At 36.9% G+C, this 26,650-nt stretch overlaps 1 protein-coding gene across 6 annotated transcripts in view; it reads left to right on the forward strand.

Moving 5' to 3' along the window:
• ZMAT1 (zinc finger matrin-type 1) overlaps window positions 1-15,084 on the forward strand; it is a 190,675-nt gene extending 175,591 nt beyond the window's left edge. For all 6 annotated transcript variants that reach the window (XM_058536387.1, XM_058536383.1, XM_058536385.1 and 3 more), the window contains 2 exons: window positions 3,813-3,912; window positions 13,392-15,084. In XM_058536387.1, the coding sequence (XP_058392370.1) occupies window positions 3,813-3,912; window positions 13,392-14,715 (1,424 nt within the window). In that variant the 3' untranslated portion in view covers window positions 14,716-15,084. The remainder of the gene's footprint in view (window positions 1-3,812; window positions 3,913-13,391) is intronic.
• The last annotated feature ends 11,566 nt before the right edge of the window (window positions 15,085-26,650 follow it).

A 26,650-nucleotide genomic window follows, 5' to 3' on the forward strand; every position in this document is an offset into this window, starting at 1 on the left:
TTCTGTGCATTTTTCCTGCTAGCTCCTCTGCCTACAATACTCTTCTCAACTCTTTTCATCAAGTTAATTATGTTTCATCCTAAGGCATCATCTCTTCCAGTAGCCCTCTTCAGACCCCCATATTGTGCTAAGTGCCTCTGCTTCTTTGAGCTCCCATACCCCTTAAGCATCTCTCTCTCTCTCTCACCTTTTACCAAGTGAGATTGAAATCCTCTGTTCATGTATCTGTTTCTCACTTGGATTTGTGAGCAACTTGCCCATTTTATTCATCTTGTACCCCCAGCATCTAGCATGATGCCTGGTGCCACATAGTTGCTCATATTTGTTGAACAAGATTATTTGAATTCAACACATCATGCTCATTTCTGTGTCTGCCATACCTAATATTGTTTTCATTCCCTGGAATGCCCTTATCTGCTTTCCTTACAATTCAAATCCTTCTCGTCCTCCAAGGTCCATCACAACTTCCCTTGCTGCTCTAGCTCTTGGTATTCTCCCTTTCCTCTGATTTCTTATAGTCTTTACTGTTCATTGACAATTGCATTAATTATAGCCCCTTCACTGAATTAGCCTCTTGAGATAAGGGATTATATTTTATTCTGCAATATCCTTCTCAGTGCTTTAAATGGTAATGAGTATATAGTTTTTCTCAATTAATATTGCCAATTGTTTATTGAGAGGCAGTATCATGTAGACGGATAAACACAGATTCAGAGAAATGTTTGAAGTCACTTGTCCAGTTGTACTTCAGATTCCTTAGGTATAAAATGAAAATAAAGCTACTTCACAGGATGGAAAAAGGATGAAATGAAGCAGTATATACAGTACCCATCACAGAATAGGTCCTCAACAAATGTTAGTTTTTTAAAAAATGTTTTCTTCTTCTGTCATAATTTTAAAACAGGTAAATTGGACATTTTCTATTTTTCTTTATAAGCTAAATCCTACATTAAGTTGCATTTTTGCTTACATGTAGCTCTCAATTGATTTTCCCCCTTTTAAGATATTAGACAAATGGTTCTCATACTTGACTACGTATTAGAATCATTCAGGGAGCTTTTAGAAATCCCAAATCAGTAATCCCAAGGCCATCCATCAAATCAATTAAATTGGAATCCCTGGGACCTACACATTAGTGTTTTCTTTTCTCTTTTTTAACTCCACAAGCGATTACAATATAGAACCAAGATTGAGAACCACAATGTTCGACTATAAAGATATACACTTCCCCAATTTATGCTTTGAAAACAAAGACCTTAGTCTAGGGAATTATGAGATAGGGCTATGATTAGGAAAAGAGTGGGCCCCACAAGTGTTAGGTCATGGAAGGTTCTGAAAGGTACAAGATGCAAAGAAGCTTGAGTTTCTGGGTGAAGTCAGAAACAAGGAATCTTAGCAGGGCTGAGGGCAGCAAAGCTGGACAGGGCCAAGGAGCAGACTCAGATAGGAGAATGGAGAGTGTAAGAAACATAGTGGAGACAAGTTTCAGGAGGACTAGACCAGGAATTTTGATCTTGAGGCCAATAAATAGGCCTCATATCTTTATAGAAAGGGTTTACACCATTTTTATATATTATTTTCTGAGATGTCTATATTCTAGAATAAGATAAAGAATATCAGTGTATGAAAGAGACAAAGGCTAAGGTAATAGTAATCAGACCACAGTTACAGAACTGCCTCTGGATATTTCATATGTGCCCTGCAGCTCCTCCAAACCCCTATATTACCTATATTATAATCTTTTGATGTAATTTGTGAAGAAATAAAGGAGGAAATGAGAACATTATATATAATGTACTTTATAAGCATTAAACAAATATGTAAAACCTTTGAAATATAATCAGAGTCTATAATCATAGTGAAGATCATTGGCTCGATAATCTAGGGCAGTGGTACTCAACAATGGCTGCACAGAAAAATCATCTAGAATGCTTTCAAAAAGTAAGAAAGCCTGATTCCACCCCCTAGAGATTCTGATTTAATCAGTCTCATGTGGAGCTGTAACATGAATATTTTTAAAGTTCTCCACATGGTTCTAATGTATAACTAGCTTTGAAAATCATTAATCTAGAGAAAACCAGGACTCCTGCTTAACTTGCATAAGTTGGGTGCCCTCGAAATGTATAGTATTGGCCAAGCGAATCTGAGCCTTAATTTCCACATCTGTTAAATAAGGATAAGGATAGTAATACTTTCCTGAAAAGGGTTGTTGTGAGCATGCAGAGTCCTGGACTTAGTTCTTAGCTTTGCAGGAAGTCCAGAATCTTCAGAGTTGATCAGCCTGAAATCACAGACTCACCAAACCACAAACAAACTTGGAAGATGCTGATAAATAACTGAGGAACTGGAAAGATATTCCCTTAGTGTATTTCCCACACATTCTCTGATAATAATCATCAAAGGTATTGTTAAAATACAAATTCCCTGTCCCAGAGGCAGTGAATCATCTTTTCCAGGGGAGGGGCCTGGGGATCTATATTTTTAACCTACACTCCAGGTGATTCTTGTCACAGAAGTCTGGGAAACATTATAGTTTAAGGTAATACATTGTCATTCTGGTATTGATTTATGGTAGGAGGAGATACATATATTTCCAGCTCCCAGGGTTTTGTTTTTTTTTTTAATATTTGTCATCCAGGGTATCCTTTTTATGGTATCAAAGTATATGGGAAACCAAATTATAATCAGAAAGTGACTTGGTGAGCATGAAATCAGAGCACAAGGAGAGAGGCTAGTTTTGAGGAATCATTCATTAAGACTTTGGCATAACCTGCTGAGCTCTCCTGGGCCCACCATAGAGTATATGTCAATAGTGAGCGGAGTCTTCATGTTCTTCAAAGTCAGTATCTTTCTTTCCCCTTGACAAGAGTCTCATGTTTCTATGAATAACCTTTGCTTGGACGAGGCCAATACACTTGGTAATGATTAATTTAGCATCCTTTAAATGATTAAGTTGCTTTTGATTTAAAAGAAGATGACCTTGCTTGACCCTAAAATCTCTGCAGCCACCAATTTATTGCCTCTCTTCCTTAGGGTGGGATAGTTTTATATTTGGCTTATGAAATTTATTAATTTGCTTCTTCCAACCAAAGAGAAAATGGAAGGATGATGAGATTAAGAAAATAAAAATTAATTTATCCCTTGCTTGCAATTCTACCTAAGAAGCAGAATAGAGAGGTAGCTAGTATACCTATTCTATAGCTCTTGACTCTTTTGAAGTGGTAACTAGTAGTTTTGTTTTAGAATTTTGCTTTCAGCTTTTATCCTGAGAGTGGGGCTTACTGAACCTCTCTCCTTTCTAAAATATGTCTGTCGAAATTACTTTTGGTAAACTAATGCACTACAGTGATTTCAGGTAAGAGAGTAAAAATTTGATTTTATTTGTCTTTAATCGTTTGGGATGTTTCAGGTTTTGATTGGGTGGAAAGAGTATTAGGGGCAAACAAAAAGAGGTTGGTTGAGGGATTAAGAGGCAAAGGTTAGTTGGGCATGCTAAATTTGAAGTGCCTGCTGCACTTCCACATAGCAACAGTAAGCAGGCAGATAGCAGTTTCTTAGGAAAGAGGCCAAGGCTAGAGAAGCAGTGTGGTGTAGTGTAAAGAATTCTGGGCTTTAAATTAAAAGAGATGGGCTCTGAGAGGCTATCTCTATTACTAACTGGCTCCGTGACTTTGACCAAGTCATTTGACCTCTCTGGGCCTTATCTTTAAATTGGGAAAGTTCAAGTAGATGATCTCTAGTAAGTTCCTGTCCAGCTGTGTTATTAGTAATATCCATATTGACCTTCTTAACTTGAACTCTTTCTTTTTCAGCATTTAGTATGAGAACATACGTTTGTCATATTTGTAATATCACCTTTACATCTTTAGAAATGTTCCGGTCTCATATGCAAGGAAGTGAACATCAAATTAGGTAAGTATTTTTTGCCAAAATACTCCTATGACACCAAAGACCAGAGCTTCTATCAAGTACTCTTACATGTATTTTACAAACTTTCTAGGCATTCATTTCCCTATTAGTTGATCCTGGGTATGGTTGGTGGTATTTGTAACATATTGCATGCTAGTAGCATCCTCCAGGGAGTTCTCTAGCCATGATGGTATACAGGCAGAGCTGGCTAACTGGCACCCCTTCTTACCAGACAGCATTGTCTTTCTTTGGAGCAATGCTAAAGGGTCCTTCTCAGGCTAACCATACAAATTCAAATAATCCCTGGAAGATTGGCCTAATTCCAGGGATTCAGTGATCCAGTCATCATCCTTCCAGTGAGGTACAGTGGTTAAAAACAAAAATCATTTTTTTGTTTTTTTGGTGAGAAAGATTTGCCCTGAGCTAACATCTGTCGCCAATCTTCCTCTTTTTGCTTGAGGAAGATTCACCCTGAGCTAACATCTGTTGCCAGTCTTCCTGTTTTGTATTTGGGCCACTGCCACAGCATGGCCACTGACAAGGATATAGGTCTGCACTCAGGAACCAAACCCAGGCCACTAAAGCAGAGCATGCCCAACTTAACCACTAGGCCACCAGGGCTGGCCCAAGAACAAAAATCTTACTGTTAGAGAGACCTGGATTGGAATACCAGATTTATCTTTCTACCAAATGTGTAACTTTGGACAGCTCTGATATAAAGTTGTTATAATGAAATATAAAAATATATAGTATGGTATAGTATAGGTATAAAGTACCTGGCCCGGCACATAGTAAGAGTTCAATAAATGTTTATTCCATTCTATTCTGTTATTTTAAGGAGGAGAGGATTGAGTGGACAATTGGGGACTGGATAAATCAGATAGCAGGACAGAGGAACACTTAACTATTGTGTATTTGGTTTGTTGCTTTTAAAATCAAAGCATACTATTTCTGTTACATTATTTTATTCTAGTAGGAAATATTTATACTATGGAGTCTGAATACTTAGGATCTAAATTGTCTGACTCACCAAATTAACTTAACCTTCCTTTTAGACTCTTTTAAAATCTCAGAGTTCCTGAATAAATAGCCATCACATTTATATATCTATAGAAGGAACTGACTAATCAAAGCTTTTCTTTAATTGAAGTATAGTTGACATACAATATTATATTAGTTTCAGGTGTACAACATAGTGATTTGGCATTTATATACATTACAAAATGATGACCATGGCAAGTCTAGTAACCATCTGTCACCATACAAAGTTATTACAATGTTATTGACTATATTCTCTATGCTATATATTACATGCCCATGACTTATTTATTTTATAACTGGAAGTCTGTACCTCTTAATTCCGTTTACCTATTTTGCCCATCCCCCTAGCCCCCTTTCCTCTGGTGACCACCAGTTTCTTCTTTGTATCTGTGAGTTTGTTTCTGTTTTGTTTTATTTGTTTTGTTTTTTAGATTGCACATATAAGTGAAATCATACAGTATTTGCCTTTCTCTGTCTGACTTATTTCACTTAGCATAATACCCTCTAGGTGAATCCATATTGTTGCAAATGGCAAGATTTCATTCTTTTTTATGGCTAAGTAATATTCCACTGTGTATATATGTGTGTGTGTGTGTGTGTGTATGTATATACACCACATCTTCTTTATCCATTCATCTGTCGATGGACACTTAGGTTGCTTTCATATCTTGGCTATTGTAAATAATGCTGCAGTATACATAAGGGTGCATATATATTTTCAAATTAGTGTTTTCATTTCTTCAGGTGAATACCCAGAAGTAGAATTGCTGGATTGTATGGTAGTTCTATTTTTAATTTTTTGAAGAATCTTCACACTATTTTCCATAATAGCTGCACCAGTTTACATGCCCATCAGCAGTGTACAAGTGTTCACTTTTACCACATCCTTTCCAACACTTGTTATTTCTTATCTTTTTAGTAATAGCCATTCTGATGGGCGTGAGGTCATATCTCATTGTGGTTTTGATTTGCGTTTCCCTAATAATTAGCAGTGTTGAACATCTTTTCATGTGCTTATTGGCCATCTGTATATCTTTGGAAAAATGTCTGTTCAGATCCTCTGCCCATTTTTTAATCAGGTTTTTTTTTATTGTTGTTGAGTTGTATGAGTTCTTTATATATTTTGGATATTAACCCCTTATTGGATATGTGATTTGCAGATATCTTCTCCCAATCGATAGGTTGTCTTTTCATTTTGTTGATGGTTTCCTTGCTGTACAGAAGCTTTTTAGTTTGATGTAATCTCATTTGTTTATTTTTCTTTTGTTTCCCTTGCCTGAGGAGACATCCAAAGAGATATTGCCAAGACTGAGGTCAAAAAGCATACTGCCTATGTCTTCTTCTAGGAGTTTTATGGTTTCAGGTCTTACTTTCAAATTTTTAATCTATTTTGAGTAATTTTTATGTATGGTGTAAGACAGTGGTCTACTTTCATTCTTTTGCATGTGGCTGTTCAGTTTTCCCAACACCGTTTACTGAAGAGAATTTCCTTTCTACATTGTTATGTCCTTAGCTCCTTTGTCGAAAATTAGCTATCCATAAATGTGTGGGTTTATTTCTGGGCTCTCAATTCTGTTCCATTTGTCTATGTATCTGTTTTTGTGCCAGTACCATGCTGTTTTGATTACTATAATTTTGTAGTGTATTTTGAAATCAGGGAGTGCAATACCTCCAGCTTTGTTCTTCTTTTTCAAGAGTCACTTTGGCTATTTGAGATCTTTTCTGGTTCCATACAAATTTTAAGATTCTTTATTTTAGTTCTGTGAAAAATGCCATTGGTATTTTGATAGTGATTGCATTGAATCTGTAGATTGCTTTGGGTAGCATGGACATTTTAGCAATATTCTTCCAATCCATGAGCAGGGTGTATCTTTCCATTTATTTGTGTCATCTTCAATTTCTTTCATCAATGTCTTATAGTTTTCAGAGTACAGCTCTTTTACCTCCTTGTTTAAATTTATTCCTAGGTATTTTATTCTTTTTGATGCCATTATAAATGAGATTGTTTTCTTAAATTCTCATTCTGATTGTTTGTTATTAGTGTATAGAATTGCAACAGATGTCTGTATATTGATTTTGTATCCTGCAACTTTACTGAATTTATTTATTTTAATTTTTTTTGGTGGAGCCTTTAGGGTTTTCTAAATATAGTATTATGTAATCTGCAAATAGTGACAGTTTTACTTCTTCTTTTCCAATTTGGATGCCTTTTATTTCTTTTTTCTTGTCTGATTGCTATGGCTAGGACTTCCAATACTATGTTGAATAAAAGTGGCAAGTGTGGGCATCCTTGTCTTATTCCTGATCTCAGAGGAAATGCTTTCACCTTTTCACCATTGCATATGATGTTAGCTGTGAGTTTGTCATACATGGCCTTCATTATGTTGAGGTATGTTCCCTCTATACCCACTTTGTTGAGAGTTTTTATCATAAATGTATATTGAATTTTGTTGAATGCTTTTTCTGCATCTATTGAGATCATCATATGATTTTTATCCTTCTTTTTGTTAATTGGCCATCATGTTGATTGATTTGCAGTTATTGAACCATCCTTGCATCCCTGGGGTAAATCCCACTTGATCATAGTGTATGATCCTTTTGTATTGTTGAATTTGGTTTGCTAATCTTTTGTTGAAGATTTTTGCATTTATGTTCATCAGAGATATTGGTCTGCAATTTTCTTTTTTTGTATAGTGTCTTTGTCTGGTTTTGATATCAAGGTGATACTGGCCTCATAAAATGAGTTGGGAAGCATTCCTTCCTCTTCAATTTTTTGGAATTGTCTGAGAAGCATAGCTATTAACTATTCTTTAAATGTTTGGTAGAATTCACCTGGTAAGCCGTCTGGTCCTGGACTTTTGTTTGTTGGGAGTTTTTCGATTACTGATTCAATTTCATTACTAGTAATTGGTCTGTTCAGATTTTCTATTTCTTCCTGATTCAGTCTTGGAAGATTATATGTTTCTAGGAATTTATCCATTTCTTCTAGGTTGTCCGACTTGTTGGCGTATAATTGTTTGTAGTAATCTCTTAGGATCCTTTGTATTTATGTGGTGTTGGTTGTAACATCTCCTTCATTTCTGATTTTATTTAGTTGAGCCCTCTCTCTTTTTTTCTTCATGATTCTGGCTAAGCATTTATCTATTTTGTTTATCTCTTCAAATACTAACTCTTAGTTTCATTGATTTTTTCTAGTGTTTGTTTAGTCTCTATTTCATTTATCCACTCTGATCTTTATTATTTCCTTCCTTCTACTAACTTTGGGCTTTGTTTGTTCTTCTTTTTGTAGTTCCTTTAGATGTAAGGTTATATTGTTTATTTGAGATTTTTATTGTTTCCTGAGGTAGGCCTGTATCACTATAAACTTCCCTCTTAGAATTGCTTTTGCTGCATCCCATAGATTTTGGAATGTTGTGTTTCCATTTGCACTTGTCTCAACGTATTTTTTGATTTCCTCTTTGATTTCTTCATTGACTCATTGATTGTTTAGTAACATGTTGTTTAGCCTCCACGTGTTTGTGTTTTTTCCAGTTTGCTTCTTGTAATTGATTTCTGGTTTCATAGTGTTGTGGTCAGAAAAGATGCTTGATATGATTTCAGTCTTCTTAAATTTATTGAGACTTGTTTTGTGGCCTAACAGATGTTCTATCCTGGAGAATGTTCCATGTGCACTTGAAAAGAATGTGTGTTCTGCTGTTTTGGGATGAAATGTTCTGTATATATCTATTAAGTCCATCTGGTCTAATGTGTTGTTTAAGACCAATGTTTCCTTGTTGATTTTCTGTCTGGGCGATCTACCCACTGATGTAAGTGGGGTGTTAAAGTCCCCTACTATTATTGTATTACTGTCAATTTCTCCCTTTGTGTCTGTTAATATTTGTTTTATGTATTTAGGTACTCCTATGTTGGGTGCATAGATATTTACAAGTGTTACATCCTCTTGTTGGATTGATCCTTTTATCATTATTTAATGCCCTTCATTGTCTCTTGTTACAGTCTTTGTTTTAGGGTGTATTTTGTCTGATATAAGTATTGCTACCCCAGCTTTCTTTGTTTCCATTTGCATGTAAAACAGGCATACCTTGGAGATATTGTAGGTTTGGTTCTAGACCACTGCAATTAAGCAAATATTGCAATAAAGCAAGTCACGCAAATTTTTTGGTTTCCCAGTGCATATTAAAAGTTATGTTTACACTACACTGTGGTCTATTAAGTGTGCAGTAGCATTATGTCTAAAAAAACAATGTACGTTACCTTAATTAAAAAATACTTTATTGCAAGAAAATGCTAACCATCCATCTGAGCCTTCAGCAAGTCATAATCTTTTTGCTGGTGAATGATCTTGCCTCAAGGTTGATGGCTGCTGACTGATCAGAGTGGTGATTAGTGAAAGTTGGGGTGGCTGTGGCAATTTCTTAAAATAAGACAACAATGAAATTTGCCACATCAGTTGACTCTTACTTTCATGAATGATTCTGTAGCATGCGATGCTATTTGATAACATTTTAGCCACATTAGAACTTCTTTCAAATTGGAGTTAGTTCTCTCAAAACTTGTTACTACTTTATCAACTAAGTTTATGTAATGTTCTAAATTCCTTTGTTTTCATTTCAACAATCTTCACAGCTTGTTTACCGGGAGTAGATTCCATCTCAAGAAACCACTTTCATTGCCCGTCCATAAGAAGCAACTCCTCATCTCTTAAAATTTTATCATGAGATGTCAACAATTCAGTCACATCTTCAGGCTCCACTTCTAATTCTAGTTCTCTTGCTATTTCTACCACATCTGCAGTTACTTCCTCCACTGTAGTCTTGAACCCCTCAAAGTCATCCATGAGGATTGGGATCAACTTCTTCCAAACTCCTATTAACGTTGATATTTTGAGCACTTCCCATGAATCATGAATGTTCTTAATGACATCTAGAATGGTGAATCCTTTCCAGAATGTTTTCAATTTACTTTGTCCAGATCTATCAGAGGAATCACTATATATGGCAGCTACAGCCTTACAAAATGTATTTCTTAAATAAGAAGACTTGAAAGTCAAAATGACTCCTTGATCCACGTGCTGCAGAATGGATATTGTGTTAGCAGGCATGACAACAACATTAATATCATTGTACATCTCCATCAGAGCTCTTGGGTGACCAGGTGAATTGTCAATGAGCAGTAAATATTTTGAAAGGAATCTTTTTTTCTGAACAGTAGTCTCAACAGTGGGCTTAAAATAGTCAGTTAACCATATTGTAAACAGACGTGCTGTCATCCAGGCTTTGTTGTTCCATTTATAAAGCACAGACAGAGTAGATTTAGCATATTTCTTAAGGGTCCTAGGATTTTTGAAATGGTAAATGAGCATTGTCTTCAACTTAAAGTCACCAGCTGCATTAGCCCCAACAAGAGAGTCAGCCTATTCTTTGGTGCATTGAAGCCAGGCATTGACTTATCCTCCCTAGGTATGAAAGTCCTAGGTGGCATCTTATTCCAGTATAAGGCTATTTCATCTACATTGAAAATCTGCTGTTTAGTGTAGCCACCTTCATTAATTATCTTAGCTAGACTTTCTGGATAACTTGCTGCAGCTACTACTTCACTTGCTGCTTCCCCTTGCACCTTTATGTTATAGAGACAGCTTCTTTGCTTAAACCTCATGAACCAACCTCTGCTAGCTTCAAACTTTTCCTCTGCAGCTTCCTCATCTCTCTCAGCCTTCATAGAATTGAATACAGTTAGGGCCTTGCTCTGGATTAGGCTTTAGCACAAGATAATGTTGTGGCTGATTTGATCTTCTATCCAGACCACTGAAACTTTCTCCATGTCAGCAATAAGGCTATTTTGCTTTCTTATCATTCATGTGTTCACTGGAGTAGCACTTTTAATTGCCTTCAAGAACTTTTCCTTTGCATTCACAACTTGGCTGACTGGTGCAAGAGGCCTAGTTCTTAGCTTATCTTGGCGTTTCTTCACTAAGCTTAATAATTTCTAGTTTTTGACTTAAAGTGAGAGATATGCAACTCTTCCTTTCACTTGAAGACTTAGAGGTAATTGTAGGGTTATTAATTGGCCTAATTTAAGTATTGTTGTGTCTCAGGGAATAGGGAGGCCCAAGGAGAGGGAGAGAGACAGGGGAGCAGCCGGTTGGTGGAGCAGTCAGAACACACACATTTATCAATTAAGTTTGCCGTCATATGGGCGCGATTCGTGGCACCTCAAAACAATTACAGTAGTAACATCAAAGATCACTGATCACAGATCACCATAACAAATACAGTAATAATTAAAAAGTTAGAAATATTGTGAGAATTACCAAAATATGACACAGAGATATGAAGTGAGCAAATGCTGTTGGAAAAATGGCATCAATAGACTTCCGTGATGCAGGGTTGCCAGAAACCTTCAATTGGTAAAAAACACTATATGTGAAGTGCAATAAAGTGAGGCACAATAAAACGCGAGGTATGCCTGTATCTTTTTCCATCCCTTCACTTTCAGTCTCTGTGTGTCTTTAGATATGAAATGAGTCTCTTGTAGGCAGCATGTAGATGGGTCTTGTGTTTTTCAATCCGTTCAGCCACACTAAGTCTTTTGATTGGAGCATTTAGTCCATTTATATTTAAAATAATTATTGATAAGTATGTACTTACTGCCATTTTGTTAATTGTTTTCTGGTTGTTTTTGTAGTTCTTCTCTGTTCCTTTATTTTTCTCTTGCTCTCCTCCCTTGTGATTTGATGACTTTTTTTAATGTTATGTTTGTATTCCTCTTTATTTTTTTGTGTATCTATTATAGGTTTTTGGTTTGTGGTTACTGTGAGGTTCATATATAACGACCTATGTATATAGCAGTCTGTTTGAAGTTGATGGTCGCTTAAGTTCAAGCACATTCTAAAAGCACTACATTTTTACTTACCCTCCTCCATGTTTTATGTTTTCGACCTTATATTTTACATCTTTTTATTTTGTGTATTCCTTAACCAATTATTGTGGATATAGATGATTTTACCACTTTTGTCTTTTAACCTTCAAACTAGGTATATAGATGCTTGATTCACTGCCTTTACTTTATGGTTGCCATTACCAGTGAGACTTTTTTTGTTCGTAATTTTCTTATTTGTAGTTATAGCCTTTTCTTTTCTGTTTAAAGAAGTCCTTTTAACATTTCTTGTAAGGCCAGTTTAGTGGTGATGAACTCCTTTCACTTTTGCTTGTCTGGGAAACTCTTTATCTTTCCTTAATTCTGAATGATAACTTTGCTGAGTAGAGTCTTCTTGGTTGTAAGTTTTTCCTTTCAGCACTTTGAATATATTGTGCCACTCCCTTCTGGCCTGTAAAGTTTCTGCTGAAAAATCAGCTGATAGTCTTATGGGGGTTCCCGTGTCCATAGCTAGTTGTTTTTGTCTTGCTGCTTTTAAGATTCTCTCTTTAACTTTTGACATTTTAATTATAATGTGTCTTGGTGTGGATCTCTTTGGGTTCATCTTATTTGAGACTGTGTGATTCCTGGACTTGGATGTCTGTTTCCTTCACCAGACTGGGGAAATTTTCAGCCACTATTTCTTCAAATAAATTTTCTGTCCCTTTCTCTCACTCTTCTCCCTCTGGGACCCCTATAATGTGAATGTCAGTATGCTTGATGTTGTCCCAGAGGTCCCTAAAGCTATCTTCATTTTTTTAAAATTCTTTTTTCTTTTTGCTGTTCCAAGTGGGTGATTTACACTACCCTGTCTTCCAGATTGTTGATCCATTCTTCTGCATCATCTAATGTGCTGTTGGTTCTCTCTAGTGTATTTTTCATTTCAGTTATTATATTTTTCAGTTGTGATTGGCTCTTTTTTTATGTTTTCTTTCTCTTTGTTGAAATTCTCACTGTGTTCATCCATTCTTCTCCTAAGTTTGGTGAGCATCTTTATGACCATTACTTTGAACTCTTTATCTGGTAGATTGCTTATCTCCATTTCATTTAGTTCTTTTCTGAGGGTTTATCTTCTTCTTTCATTTGGAATATATCCCTCTGTCTTCTCATTTTGATCCAATCCTGACTAGTCAAAACTTTTAAAACAATGTGACATTCAGGTCAGACCATCTTCAGGGCATTAAATATTATTGATCCTTTCCCACACATCCCACATGCCTTTCATTTTAAGTACTAAAGCAGTATCAGATATGTCTGCTTCTTTGTACCCATTTTCCCTTTCATCCCAGGCCTGAAAATTTTTGTGTGTAAAAAATTGTGAAGTGCCTGGGAGATAATCTGACTATCCCTGCTGCTGCTTTTTGGCATAAAATGTCATGCTTTATAGCTTTTATATTGAGGTGAGTTTTTAAATTTGTTTGGGCTTTTGTTGTTTTTGTTTTTTCAGACTAAAGTTTTTGAAAGCAAAGGAAATATTCAGAAGAAAATAATCTAGTAACAAGAACTTTCTACTGTCTTTTTTGCAGAGAATCTGTTGTTATTAATCTAGTGAAGAATTCAAAGAAGACACAAGACTCTTACCAAGATGAAAGTGCAGATTATATCAACGTGCAGAAAGCCAGAGCACCAGAGCCCAAGACATGTTTCAGAAAGAGGGAAGAGAGTTTTTTGGAAACCCGTGGGTACAGAGAAGTGGTTGATTTCAGACCCACACATAGAATGTTTGAAGAAAGGCTCCCATGTGATACTTTCCAGACATACCCAAGATCATACAATATTTCACAAACAGTGGAAAACCAGTTACCTCATTGCTTACCAGCTCATTCAAAGAAGACATATGACTCTTTTCAAGATGAACTGGATGATTACATCAAAGTGCAGAAAGCCAGAGGACTAGATCCAAAGACTTGTTTTAGAAAGATAAGAGAGAATTCTATGGAAACATGTGAGTACAGAGAAGTTGATTCTGGACCCAGACAAAGAATGATTGAGCCAAGATTTTCATTTGATACTTCCCAGACCTACCAACAACCATACAGTATTTCACCAGTGGAAAGCCAGTTACATCATTGGTTACCAGCTCATTCAAAAAGGACATTTGACCCTTTCCAAGATGAACTTGAAGATTACATCAAAGTGCAGAAAGCCAGAGGGCTAGAGCCAAAGACTTGTTTCAGAAATATAAATGATAGCTCTATGGAAACCCTTAAGTACAGAGAAATGGTTGATTTCAGACCCAGACATAGAATGTTTGAGCAAAGATTCCCATTTGAGACTTTCCAGACCTACCCAGGATCATACAATATTTCACAAGCAGTGGAAAACCAGTTACCTCATTGCTTACCAGCTCATGACAGCAAACAGAGACTAGACTCTATGACCTACTGTCAATTGACCAGAGACTGTTTCCCAGAAAAACCAGTACCTCTGAGCCTTAGTCAGCAAGAAAATAACTCTGGCCCATACAGTGTAGAATCTGAAGTTTACAAGCACCTCTCATCAGAAAACAATACCAGTGACCATCAAGCAGGTCATAAACGGAAACATCAGAAGAGAAGAAGGCACCTGGAGGAAGGCGAAGAAAGGCCAGAGAAGGAACAGTCCAAGCATAAAAGGAAAAAGAGTTATGAAGATACAGATCTAGACAAGGAGAAGAGCATCCGGCAAAGGAAAAGAGAGGGAGATAAAGTCAGTGTCAGTTCAGGAAAGCTTAAGCATCGAAAAAAGAAAAAAAGCCACGGTGTACCCTCTGAGAAAGAAGAACGTAAACACAGGAAAGAGAAAAAGAAATCTGTTGAAGAAAAGACGGAAGAGGAAATGCTTTGGGATGAGTCTATTCTTGGATTTTGAACTTTTTGTTTTGTTTTCTCGAGGATGAATTGAAGAAATCGGTTAAGAATATGGATTTAGATAAAGACAGGAACATCCAGTGAAGAAAAGGAGAGGTAGATACAGTCAGTTCAGGAAAGCTTAGTGTTTTCGTAAAAATTGAAATTGAATTGAAAGAAGAAACAAACAAACTTAAGCCTAGCCTCTGAGAAAGAAGAACATAAGAACACAAGAACATAGGAGAAAAGAAACCTGTTGAAGAAAAAACAGAGGAGTCAATGCTTTGGGATGAGTGTGTTCTAGGAATTTGAACTTTTAGTTTTGTTTACCTGAGTATCAGTTGAAGAAATCAGTGAAGAAAATGGATTTAGCAAAAACAAGAGCATCTGATGAAGAAAAAGAAAAGTGGATACAGTCAGTGTCAGTTCAGGAAAGCTTAGTGTTTTGTGTAAAAATTGAAATTGAATTTAAAGAAGAAACAAACAAGCCTAAACCTAGCCTTTGAGAAAGAACAACATAAGAACACAACAAGAACATAAGAGAAAAGAAACTTGTTGAAGAAAAACAGAAGTGTCAATGCTTTGGGATGAGTCTACTTTGGGTTTTGAACTTTTTAGTTTTCTTTCCTTAAGGTTGAATTGGAGAAATAAGTTAAAGGGTTTGGTTTCATGAAATTCATGTTATTTGAATTTTCCTAAGTGGACAGTTACTTTAACCTCTAACAAAAGTCAAGTGAAGTAAAAGTATGCCTTTTCCTCAAGTTACTTTTCCTCATTTTCTTAATAAAAAAAGAAAAATTACATGTTTCTTAAATATAATGTAATTTCCCTTAATGAGGTTGTCTTTACTTCTGTTCATCAAATTGCTGTGACAGTGAATTATTTACCCATGGGAGATAATTTATTTTAAAGGAGAGAATTACCAGGCGTTACAAAATCCATTCCTTGTTTGGGTTTGTGTTAGTGTTGGTGGTATTTTATTGTTGTTGTTGTATGTTTGTTTACGTTTCTTGGTTTTCTCCAAGAAAAATGTATGAAGCAAGTTAGACAGATTTTTTTGTTTGTTAAATCTAATTTGCAGTGTATTTTTGTATTTTCTAGTTCTGAAAGTGGAAAATGAAACAGTCTATAATAAGCTTAGATGATATATAGTTTTAAAAAGCTCTCAAAAAGTACTGATACAAAATCAGTCTATATTCTGGAAATGTTTATATTATATTAAAGTGTTTTAATTTCTACCTATTGTTTTATGTAAATGATCATTTCCCAGCCAAAGATGATTTTATTTTGGGAGTTTAAGGGGAAATAATTAAACAGTTTGCACCTCTGGGGAGATCACACTGTAAAGTTGTAATAATTTCATTTCTTCCACATCTTGCTTAGTAGAAGCTGATATTCTGACTTGAGTGCAGTTTTAAGCTAGAAAAATATGACTAACTAAATACTTCAAACTGAAGAAGGAAGACTTTATAAGTGGCAGAGGACCTTAGGGTGCATTACCTTTAAATTATTTCATCTTGATTATTTTTTTTTTTACTCTGATGCTCACTTTTTTATGATAAGCGCCTCCTGTAAGCATTTGAGCATCACCATGGTATAGTAGAAAGAGTAATAGCCTGGGAATCCAAATCCCAGGATTCTGGTCTCAGTTGTACTGTCAAATTGCTGTGTGACCCTGTGGGAATATCGTCAGAGTCCAACATGCAGTCATCAGGAATAGGAAAAACAGGACACAGTATTCCCTTGATATGTTAGTCATATCAAAAAAGTAAATAAATTTAGATGGTGATGTATCTGCACTTAGACAAGGCATTTAATAGTTGTTTTTTCTTGAGATTTGAATAAAATGGTAAATGTGAGCAGAAGCGTAATATGATTGGTTGGGTTTATAGCTGGTTGAAGGAATAGTCCAGAAGGGAGTTAGCTGGTCCCCAAATTAACTTTTCTTCCACGGCACTGTTGGTATAAGATTATTTGGTACAACAATATCATTTCCCCTCTTTTTAACGCATCTGGTGTACTGATGAAAGGAGAGGGGAAAGAAGAACCAGAATAGAGCAAATAGACTGTCAATTAGCCACAAAAATGGCAAATTATCTTTTCTGAACACATCACAAAAAAAATGCAGCATTTTTTTCACAGAAAGTGCAAGACAAGATAATTGAATTGTAAGCATTTTTAGAATTGGTAAATTCTTCTGCAGAAGTCCATTTTGTGTTTAAAGCAGGCGAGTAGGAGCTCAAAACTGTATGTTATAAGATTATACATTAAGATAGCAAATCACTGTGATCTTTTAAAAATAAAAAGATCAATGATTCATTAAAATTAGCCACACAAAATTTTAGTCAACCCTGGGTAAATCATACAAATTTTAAACATTAAAACCATTTAAATTGGGTGGTGTGGCAAGTTGGAGAAAAGATGCGAGTGTGGTGTTGGCTATATTCTTGGGTAAGTCACCAGTGACTTGCTCTAGAAAGTGGTCTTGCAAAATTTTAGGACAAAAACTTTTTTGCCAAAAATAAACTTTATGTTAACCCCACCATCAAATAAACTTTATGTTAACCAGAAAGCATTATTTTCTGGTTGAAGCTGGGAACAAGGACCTGAAGCCTGACTTTGGCACATTTGCTTTGCTCTCAACTTGTGCCTCTGAGCACTTGGAGGTAAGGATTAAGTCAAAGTATTTAAATATACAGGATCGAAAATGTTCTCCACCTCTGGAGTTCATTGCTAAATCTAGGAAGATGAAATTAATAGTAAAGATATTAAATCCTGCATTTGGTTATGAAAGATAGTACAAAAACATTTGAGGAGACATACTTTAAGATATTACACGTGAAAACAATGTTGGGATTTTTATTACATGCTTGGTTTGAAAGACTAATACATTCATCCAGACATAAGATCACATGAACTAAGGCAAATTATCAAAGTCAGTATTCAGACAAATAAATTAATAACACCTAGCTTCATAGGTATATCCTCAAGTGAATAGAGAAGAGAGAGGCAAATTTTGGCTGAATTTGGAAAATAATTTTCAATAATAGGGGCTATAGAAAAATGGAATTGATTGCCTTGTTATATGCATGCACCGAACAAATAGTAAGACCTGACTGTCAGCATTGTGCCAGGAAGGAACTTGAGAAAAAAATGAAGAACATAGGCTCTGTTCCACAAACAGCTCACAGTCTAAGAGAGATAATGGACCAGTAAATAGGGAATTGCAATATAAATTTGAGAGGCTACAATAGGAGTGATAGAGGATGCCACCGGTAGCAAATGTAACAAGCTTAATGGAATGGGAAGTGGGCCTTCAGGAAAGGCTTCCCAAAGGAAGTGACATCTAAGCAGACCTTTTTTTTTCTCAGTTCAACGGCTTATTTCTTTGATATATACAGTTGGCTATTTAAGTACTTCAAACAACATAGCCAAATAGAGTGCCTGCTTCTGCCATTACCAATCATTCATCTCCCATTTTCCCCTCTTTCCGTAAAACTTCCAATTGCTCAAGCCAAAAACTATTTCTGAGCACCTCTTCTCTCCTACATTAGACCATAAGCAATTCCCCTTGATCACATCAGCAAAATATCTCTTTTAATGTCCAATTCTCTTCATCTTCACTGCCACGACTCTAATCTGAGATATCATTATTTCTTGATTATACTGGGAAAATAGATTTGAGAGCAACTGAAACATTGGAAGAAGTCATCATAGGTTCTCAATTATGGGTGAGTGGAAAAAACTGCACAGAATCAGCAAGAGATCAGAGAGTGCCATGGTGAACTATGACCTTGAGGATTTCAGAACTATCCAGCATATAGTTTCTTTCAGAAGAACAAACCCACATACAAAAAGAAAACTGCTAGTTTCAGAAATCAAATTGAACAGGGCAGAAACATTGTGGGTAAGGAGAAGAGAAAGTTCAAATGGTAGTGAATGGGGGAAGAATCCAGAGAAAGCAGATCCTGGGAAGTATTATGACAGCAAAATAAACGAAAAGTGAGACCTGTAGGATGTGAACACACTAGAAAAATGCAGACAAACTAAATGGAAGCTCTAAGTTTTCCATTTTGAAATACTCTGAGTATTTCAATATGAGCTGAAAGAGCTTTGAAACACAGCATAAATCAGAAAAATAACCCAAAAATAGACAACAGAAGAATGTGAAACAAAAACTGACAGAACTAAGGAAATAATTATAAAAAGGAACAATTCATAAATGAAGATCAAATTGGAAGGAATACAAGAGAGAAGAGACACTACGGTACAGATAGTAAGGGAAATAAAAAAAGGAAAATAAGTTTTTAAAAATTATATAGATTGACATAATAAATAAAAGCCATCAGCAATACAATTAAATTTGTTGTAATTGATGCTGTTTTGCACTGCCCAGAACTGCCCTGCACCCCTGCCATACCTTTTCAGGACAGAGGCACTCATTTCCCTAACTTCTGGGGAATTGGTCTCATCTGAAGGGAACTGCCTCTCCTAAGGTTATGCCCTCTCCTGGAGGTAGTCCACATCTGTTGATGGGATAATGTAGGTATACAAAGGCCAGGCCTTCTGTTTCAATTTTGGGCAACTCTGAAAGGCCATCCTAGTTCCAGATCTCCCCATGGAATTAGCTGAAGTTTTTGTTGTAACTGTATCACAGTTCAATTTCTCTGCTAATCTTGCTTCCCTCAGTACCTCACAAATGTTGTTCTTTTGAACATGCCCCTATAAATTACCTACAAACAGATCTCCAGAACCTTACCTAAGACAGGTGATACCAGGATTAGACCTAGGGAACAGACTCCAAAAATGGGATTTGGGCAGCAGGCAATGAGGATGCTTTCATTGGTAGTTGGTAAAATACTGGTAGTGGGTAGTCCCTGGCATGCTATAGCAGTACAACTGTTAAAACTTTCACCAGTGATAGTAGTGGAAAGGAATGTATGTGCAAGTGTAATATCTCAAGCAGTTGAGAGTAATGGGGGATATAACAATTGTGTGAAATCTGCTGACTCTTGCTGAGTGCCATTGATGCTTTGGAGAAAGAAAATGAAAGGCTAAGAGAATTAATTACCAATTTAAGGCAAAATATAAAAATCAGAAGGCATCCTTGGCAGCATATAAAGGGACTTCCATCTCTTCATCTTGAAATCCCACCTGCCCCAGAACCCTCTGAACTTGAAAAGGTGGACCAATTCTAGGATTGCCAGATAAAATACAGAATGCCCAGTTAAATTTTAATTTCAGAAAAAGAGCTAATTTTGAGTATAAATATGTCCAATGCAATATTTGGGACACACTTATACAAAATTTCATTGTTTATCTGAAATTCAAAGGCTAGATGATTATTAGACTAGGCTGTTCAGGGAGCTTTGAAGCATTACATGGGTTTAATATCAACCTCACTCTCATTTCTCACTCATAACTTCACTCATTTTTTTCGACCTTACTTTATCAATAATTTCATCATATTTTAAAAACAATCTTGTCATCAAGCCCCTAGCTTTGTAAGCTGCCTTGACATTTTTTGAAATGAAGCCTGATGTAAACAAACAAACAAATTGCACAAAAATTATATGTGGAATTGGATCTGGGAATTAAAATTTTTGTGGTTTCATTTTTTTTTTTTACTAGAGAGATTTGGTAGGGAAAGTGTGCCTTTAAGGAAGCTGAAGGAATAAATAAAAGTCACAAATTCCTTGCACTGACACAGTTTTCAGGCTATTGCTTTGTGGGTAGGCATTTTCCCATCAACTAAGATTTAAAAATGGTGGATATATAAATTGATAATGATACTGCCTCAGATTGATTAAGTTCGAGTTTCTAAAATGTTTTCACATGTCACTTTCATTAACCCCAGTTCATAGAGATGAACAAAGTAAGGTTTTGAGTGATGTGCCCCAAATCACACAACTCCCTACCTACATGTAGTTAACATCTGCATATCCATTTTAGTGTATCTAATTTGTCAAATATCATATCATCTGAGGAAGAAGGTACCACTCTGCAAGAGTGGAATGCCATCATCCACTAAAGATATTCCCTCACCAAAAACAGATGCCAGTGCCCAAAGTATCTGAAAAGAGAAGGGGAATTGTCACTCTTCCTAAACTTCACTTCTCCCAAAAGAAATGAGACTTTCAATTCCATCAAAAAGGTTTAAATGCTGTGGGACAAAGAGTGTCCTTTGTGAGAATGCAAACACTCTTCAAGGGGTAATTTCTTCAGCCATTACAAGCCACTAATTTCCCCTGTGGAAGAGTGGCAAGAGAGAAAATAGAAGGGTCAAGGAAGATTTGAAGAGGAGAGGGAGTTAGAACTAGATTTGTGTGCCACTACTGGGCTAGCAGGCACTTTTCCATTTGTTATCTCTTTAAATTCTTACATTAATTCTGAGAACCAAGTGGAAAAAAGAGGGAAAGTGAATCTCAGAATAGTTAAGTCCATTGCCCAAGGTCATAGAGTTAGGGGCAAATAGGGAAATTGAATTCTCATTTTTCTGCCCACCGAAGCTGACATGAGCCAGGGAGTTCACTATCCCTGGGGAAGGGCTGCCCCAGAATGGCCACTTGGTACCAAGACCCTGGGCAGACTTAGGGCAGTCTTATCCATTAAGCACAGTAGGCACAATAGCTAGGTCTCATGATACTTTTAGGGGTCCACAAAAATGGTTTCATTTAGGGCAGTGATGTCACTCAAAATGGCAGAGTAGCAAATTTCAGGGCTCTGTCCATCTACAAAAGCAACTAAGCTGGCAAAAACTGCTAGACTCAACTTTCAAAGAACTCTGGAATCTAGTTAAAATCTTACAACAACCAAGGGAAAGCTTAATGAAGAAAGAAGCAGTGTTTTAGTAAGAGAGAGCTGTGGCATTTTAAATAGCTCTGTTACCATTCTCATTCCCTAGATCAGCAGCAGCCGTGAAGACTCCTAGTGCAGGTTGCTAAGTGCCAGAGTGAACAGTAGAGACCTTATTCTCAAAGAATGGTGATTGTGTGTTTTGACTAGTCTAGCAGCTCTGTGAAAGACTATCTCAAGGGCTTTCCTTTGTTTCTTTTGACTCGGAGAGTTCCCAGGGCTGGAGTAACTTCCCAGGCAGCATTTGCTGACAACATTTGTGATGGTTCATTTTATGTGTCAAGTTGGCTGGGCTGTGGTGCCCAGATATTTGGTCAAATTTATTCTGGATGTTTTTATGAAGGTGTTTTTTTGGATAAAATTAACATTTAAATCAGTGAACTATGAGTAAGGCAAATAACATTTCATAGTGTGGGTGGGCCTTGTCCAATCAGTTGAAGGCTTCACTAGAGCAAAGACTGACCTCCCAGAGCAAGAAGGAATTCTGCCGGTGGACTGACTTTGGATTTGGATGGCAACTCTTCCTTGGGTCTCCAGCCTGCTGGCCTATCCTGCAGATTTTTTACTTACCAAGCCTCCGCAATCATGTGACTCAATTCCTTAAAACAAACACACAAACATCCTGTTGGCTCTGCTTCTCTGGAGAACCCTGACTAATACAGATTTTGGTACTGAGAAGTGTGGTTCTACTCGAACAAATGCCTAAAAATGTGGAAGTGGCTTTGGAACTGGGACTGAGTAGAGACTGGAAGAGTTCTGAGGTGCATGTTAGAAAAAATCTAAAAAAGTTAGACTGACATGAAGAGACTGTCGGTAGAAATGTGGCAATCAAAGGTGATTCTGGTGAGAACTAAGAAAGATAACAGGAATATATTATATGAAACTGGAGGAAAGGTGATCTTTGTTATAAAGTAGTAAAGAACTTGGCCAAATTGTGTTCTACTGTTTTGTAGAGAGTAGAAATTATAAGTGATGAATTTGGATATTTAGTGATGAATTTATATATTTAGCAGAGGAGATTTCAAGCAAAATGTTCAAAGCATTGCCTGGTTTCTCTTTGCTGCTTATAGTAAAATGTAAGAAGAGAGAGATAAATTGGAGAAGGAATTGTTAAGCAAAAAGTCACCAGAACTTGAAGATTTGGGAAATTCGCAGTCTATCCATATTGCAAAAAATGAGAAAAGCATCTTCTGGAGAGGACACCAAGGGTGTTATTGAACAGTGACTCCATGAAAAGATTATGGGTGTGACTCATGGTCTAATCAGCCATTTCTGCAGAAGCCAAGAATAGAGATGGAGTTATACCAGCAGAAACACTGCCAGCTTCAACTGAAGGAGACAAAGATGGGACAAAATGAAGGGAGGCTGTCAGACTTCAGGGATTCTACAGAAGAGGACAATAGACCTTTCCAGCTGTGAACATGTGTTATCCTTCAAGAAAAGCTAAAAATGACCTCAAAGATGTGGCTGTCTCCTCCTTAGTTTCAGAGGGCAGGGCCATCTCCTTGGTTTCAGTAGGCCAGGCCTAGGGCCTCAGGAGTAGGGCAGCCACCCAGGGAGGAGGGAGTGGGGCCACAACCCTAGTGGGCTCATAAAGTGGAGCTTCCATCCTTGTCGGCCTGGAGGACAGAGCATCAAGTCAAAGAGGATTATTCTCAAGCCTTAAAATTGAATGGAATTTTTCCTGCTAGGTTTTGCACTTGCTTATGACCTGTGACTCCTTTCTTCTTTCCAATTTCTCCCTTTTGGAGTAGGAATGTCTATCCTATGCCTGTCCCATCGTTGTATTTTGGAAGCAGATAACTTATCTGGTTTCACAGGCTCACAGCTGGAAAGGAATTTTGCCTCAAGATGAATCAGCCCTCCAGTCTCACCCCTACTTGATTTAGATGATATTTAGATAAGATGTGGGACTTACAGTTGATGCTGGAATGAGTTAAGACTTTTGGGCTGTTCAGATAGGGGTGAATATATTTTGTATGTGAGAAGGACATGAATTTTGAGCATCCAGAAGGTGGAGTGTTATGGACTGAATTGTGTCCCCTAGAAATTCATATTTTGAAGCTCTAACCCCCAGTACCTCAGAATGTGACTGTATTTGAAAATAGGGTCTTAAAAGAGATGATTAAGTTTAACTGTGGCCTTTAGGATGGGCCCGAAACCAATCTGGCTCGTGTCCTTATAAAAACAGGAAATTTGGACACACAAAGAGACACAAGGGATATGTGCACACAGAGTGAAGACCATGTAAGGACAGAGTAAGAAGGCAGCTGTCTACAAGCCAAGGAGAGAGGCCTCAGGAGAAACCAAAGCTGCCGACACCGTGATGTTGGACTTCTAGCTTCCAGAAATGTGAAAAAATAAAATCGTATTATTTAAGCCACCCAGTCTGTGGTATTTTTTTATGGCAGCCCTAACAAACTAATACAGCATACAAAGATAAAAGTAGTGACTGCAGCAGCCCAGAGCAAAAGGAAACAGTCAGGACAAGCAATAGACAGGCTGAAAAGCCTTGGAAGGAAGACGTTGGGAAAATAGATATGTGGGGGAAATTAGGGCTTTTAAAAGCTCCTATGTATATCAGGAAATCCAGAAGTTCTCCTAATGCCACTGGTATCAGCTGCTGCATTTTTTTTTTTAGTTGAAAAAGGGCCAATTAATATAATCTAAAATATTACTTTGGGTTATACCTTCCCATAACCTATCGAAAGTTCAGGAGATTTATTTATTATCTATATTAAAGACTCACCTATAACCATTTTCACATTTCATGCTTCATACTTGTCTGTTATTTGATTTTTTAAGGAATAAGCAGTGACAGTTTTATAATTGCCCAAGAAATTAATCACTTAAAAGAAAAAAGTGACCTCATCACCACTTTCTCAACCCTTCCATTAGAACAGTCTCACAAATATACTGCTCCCTCTTCATTGCTGAAGAACTATTGTGTGAGATGTATCACGTACAGACCTGTGGTGAGAACTAGGATTGATCCATGTGAGTCCTGAGTTCCTAGAAAGGGACTGAAAAACCACGTCCCTATTCATGTATATTAGGGAGTTGTAATTCCACTTACATAGAAACAAAAAAGCAGCACAGAAGAATCTCATATTGGGGTATATTTGTTGGGAAATTTCTTGTGATGTTATCCAAAGTGGCAAGAAGGTTATGAAAGGGAGATTTTTTATCACGAGTCAGACACAGGTTACATCTATCATACAACAAACATCATACCTGGCACATAACACATGCCCAAAGTTCCTGAGATACCTTAGAAGTGAGAACACGTTACCTGCCCACAATCTTACCATGTGCTCATAGGAATTTAGTTAAATCATTCAACAACTATTTCTTGAGCACTGTCTATGTGCCAGATACTGTTATAGGCATTGAGAATACAGTCATTAAGAAAATGACAGAAATCTATTTTCATAAAGGAGGGAGACAGAAAATAAAAATGTACAATATTTAGTAGGATAGAGAGTGACAAATGCTAAGGCTAAAAACAGGGAAGGGGGATAGTGAGAGTGGGGATCATGGAATGAGTAGGGAATAGGGAAATAATGAATAGGGAGTATGAATAGGGAAGTTAGGGAAGGTCTCAATGATAAGATAATGTTTAAGCAAATATCCAAAGGAGGTAAGGGAGAGAATCTAGAAGGTATCATAGGAAATAGTATTCCAGGTAGAAAGAATAGCAAATGCAAATGTCCAGAGGCCACAGCATAACTGGAATATTCAAGAAACCACACAGAGGCCAGCTTGGCTGGAATAGTGAGAGAAAGAGAGAGTAATAAAAATGAAGGTCAGGAAGGAAGAAGATGAGGTTGAGTTAAACAGTGTTAAAAGATGCTGGCCTGAAACCACGTCCCATCACTTAAACTACTCTCCTTCCAGTTTCCTCAATTCCCTCACCTCATCCTCCTTGTCCCAACCAGTGTTCAGAAAATCCCATACAGCTATGTATTCTTTGTAATAGAAAGACCTGGAAACAAGGATTTCTGCCAGATAAATGTTCACAAATGGTATGGTTCAAAGGGTCTGCACATTTAAAATGGTTAAATGGAATAATGTCCTTCATATTTTATGGTATAATAATTTTCCCAATATAAAAAAATTTCCCAATTTTGTAGGCACATGATTTATAGCCAAGTGAGTATGTTATAGAGATAAGAACAGCTGGTTTGGGTTCAGGAGGACCTCAGTTCCAGCATCGGATTTTCTAAATTACAGGTGAACTTGGTATTATCCCGCAGGGAATATGTGGTTGGCAGTCAGAAAGGCATTGGTTACCATCTCTGTCTTTCTCTTCATTGGCTGTGTGACCCTAGACAATTTGTTTCTTGTTTCTGAACCTCAGTTCTCTCATCTAGAGAATGGACATGATAATTATCTTTCTCATAGACATAAATTAGATAACCTATATACAGCACATGCTCACAGTTCCCTGGGTTTCCTACAGGGCAGGGACTAGGGAATCCACCTGCAAAGGAGCCACGTACTAGTGGACATTTAAATAGCAATAGAAATGATAGCAGGAAATTGTTGGATCCAAGCCCCTAAACATGTGCAAATTGTAATTATTGACATAAACTTAGACTATAATTTCAATATTTCTATAAAAAAAGAGAGGAAAACGTAAAGACGCAAATAAAAGTCATTAAAAGTACCTCCAATTAGAAGTAATCAATTTTTCTTTTAATTTTTACTAATATGATAAACTTGACAATAGATATTACTTGTTGTCTGCTAACTGTGGCACTGTACATGAGCGTTCACAAAAACTACATGGGTGGGCCGGCCCTGTGGCTTAGCGGTTAAGTGCGCACGCTCCGCTACTGGTGGCCCGGGTTCGGATCCCGGGCACGCACTGACGCACTGCTTTTCCAGCCATGCTGGGGCTGTGTCCCACATACAGCAACTAGAAGGATGTGCAACTATAACATACAACTATCTACTGGGGCTTTGGGGAGAAAAAGGGGAAAAAAATGGAGGAGGATTGGCGATAGATGTTAACTCAGGGCCGGTCTTCCTCAGCAAAAAAAGAGGAGGACTGGCATGGATGTTAGCTCAGGGCTTATCTTCCTCATCAAAAAAAAAGA

The sequence above is a fragment of the Diceros bicornis genome, chromosome X (assembly GCF_020826845.1).
Source record: "Diceros bicornis minor isolate mBicDic1 chromosome X, mDicBic1.mat.cur, whole genome shotgun sequence".
NCBI lineage: Eukaryota > Metazoa > Chordata > Mammalia > Perissodactyla > Rhinocerotidae > Diceros > Diceros bicornis.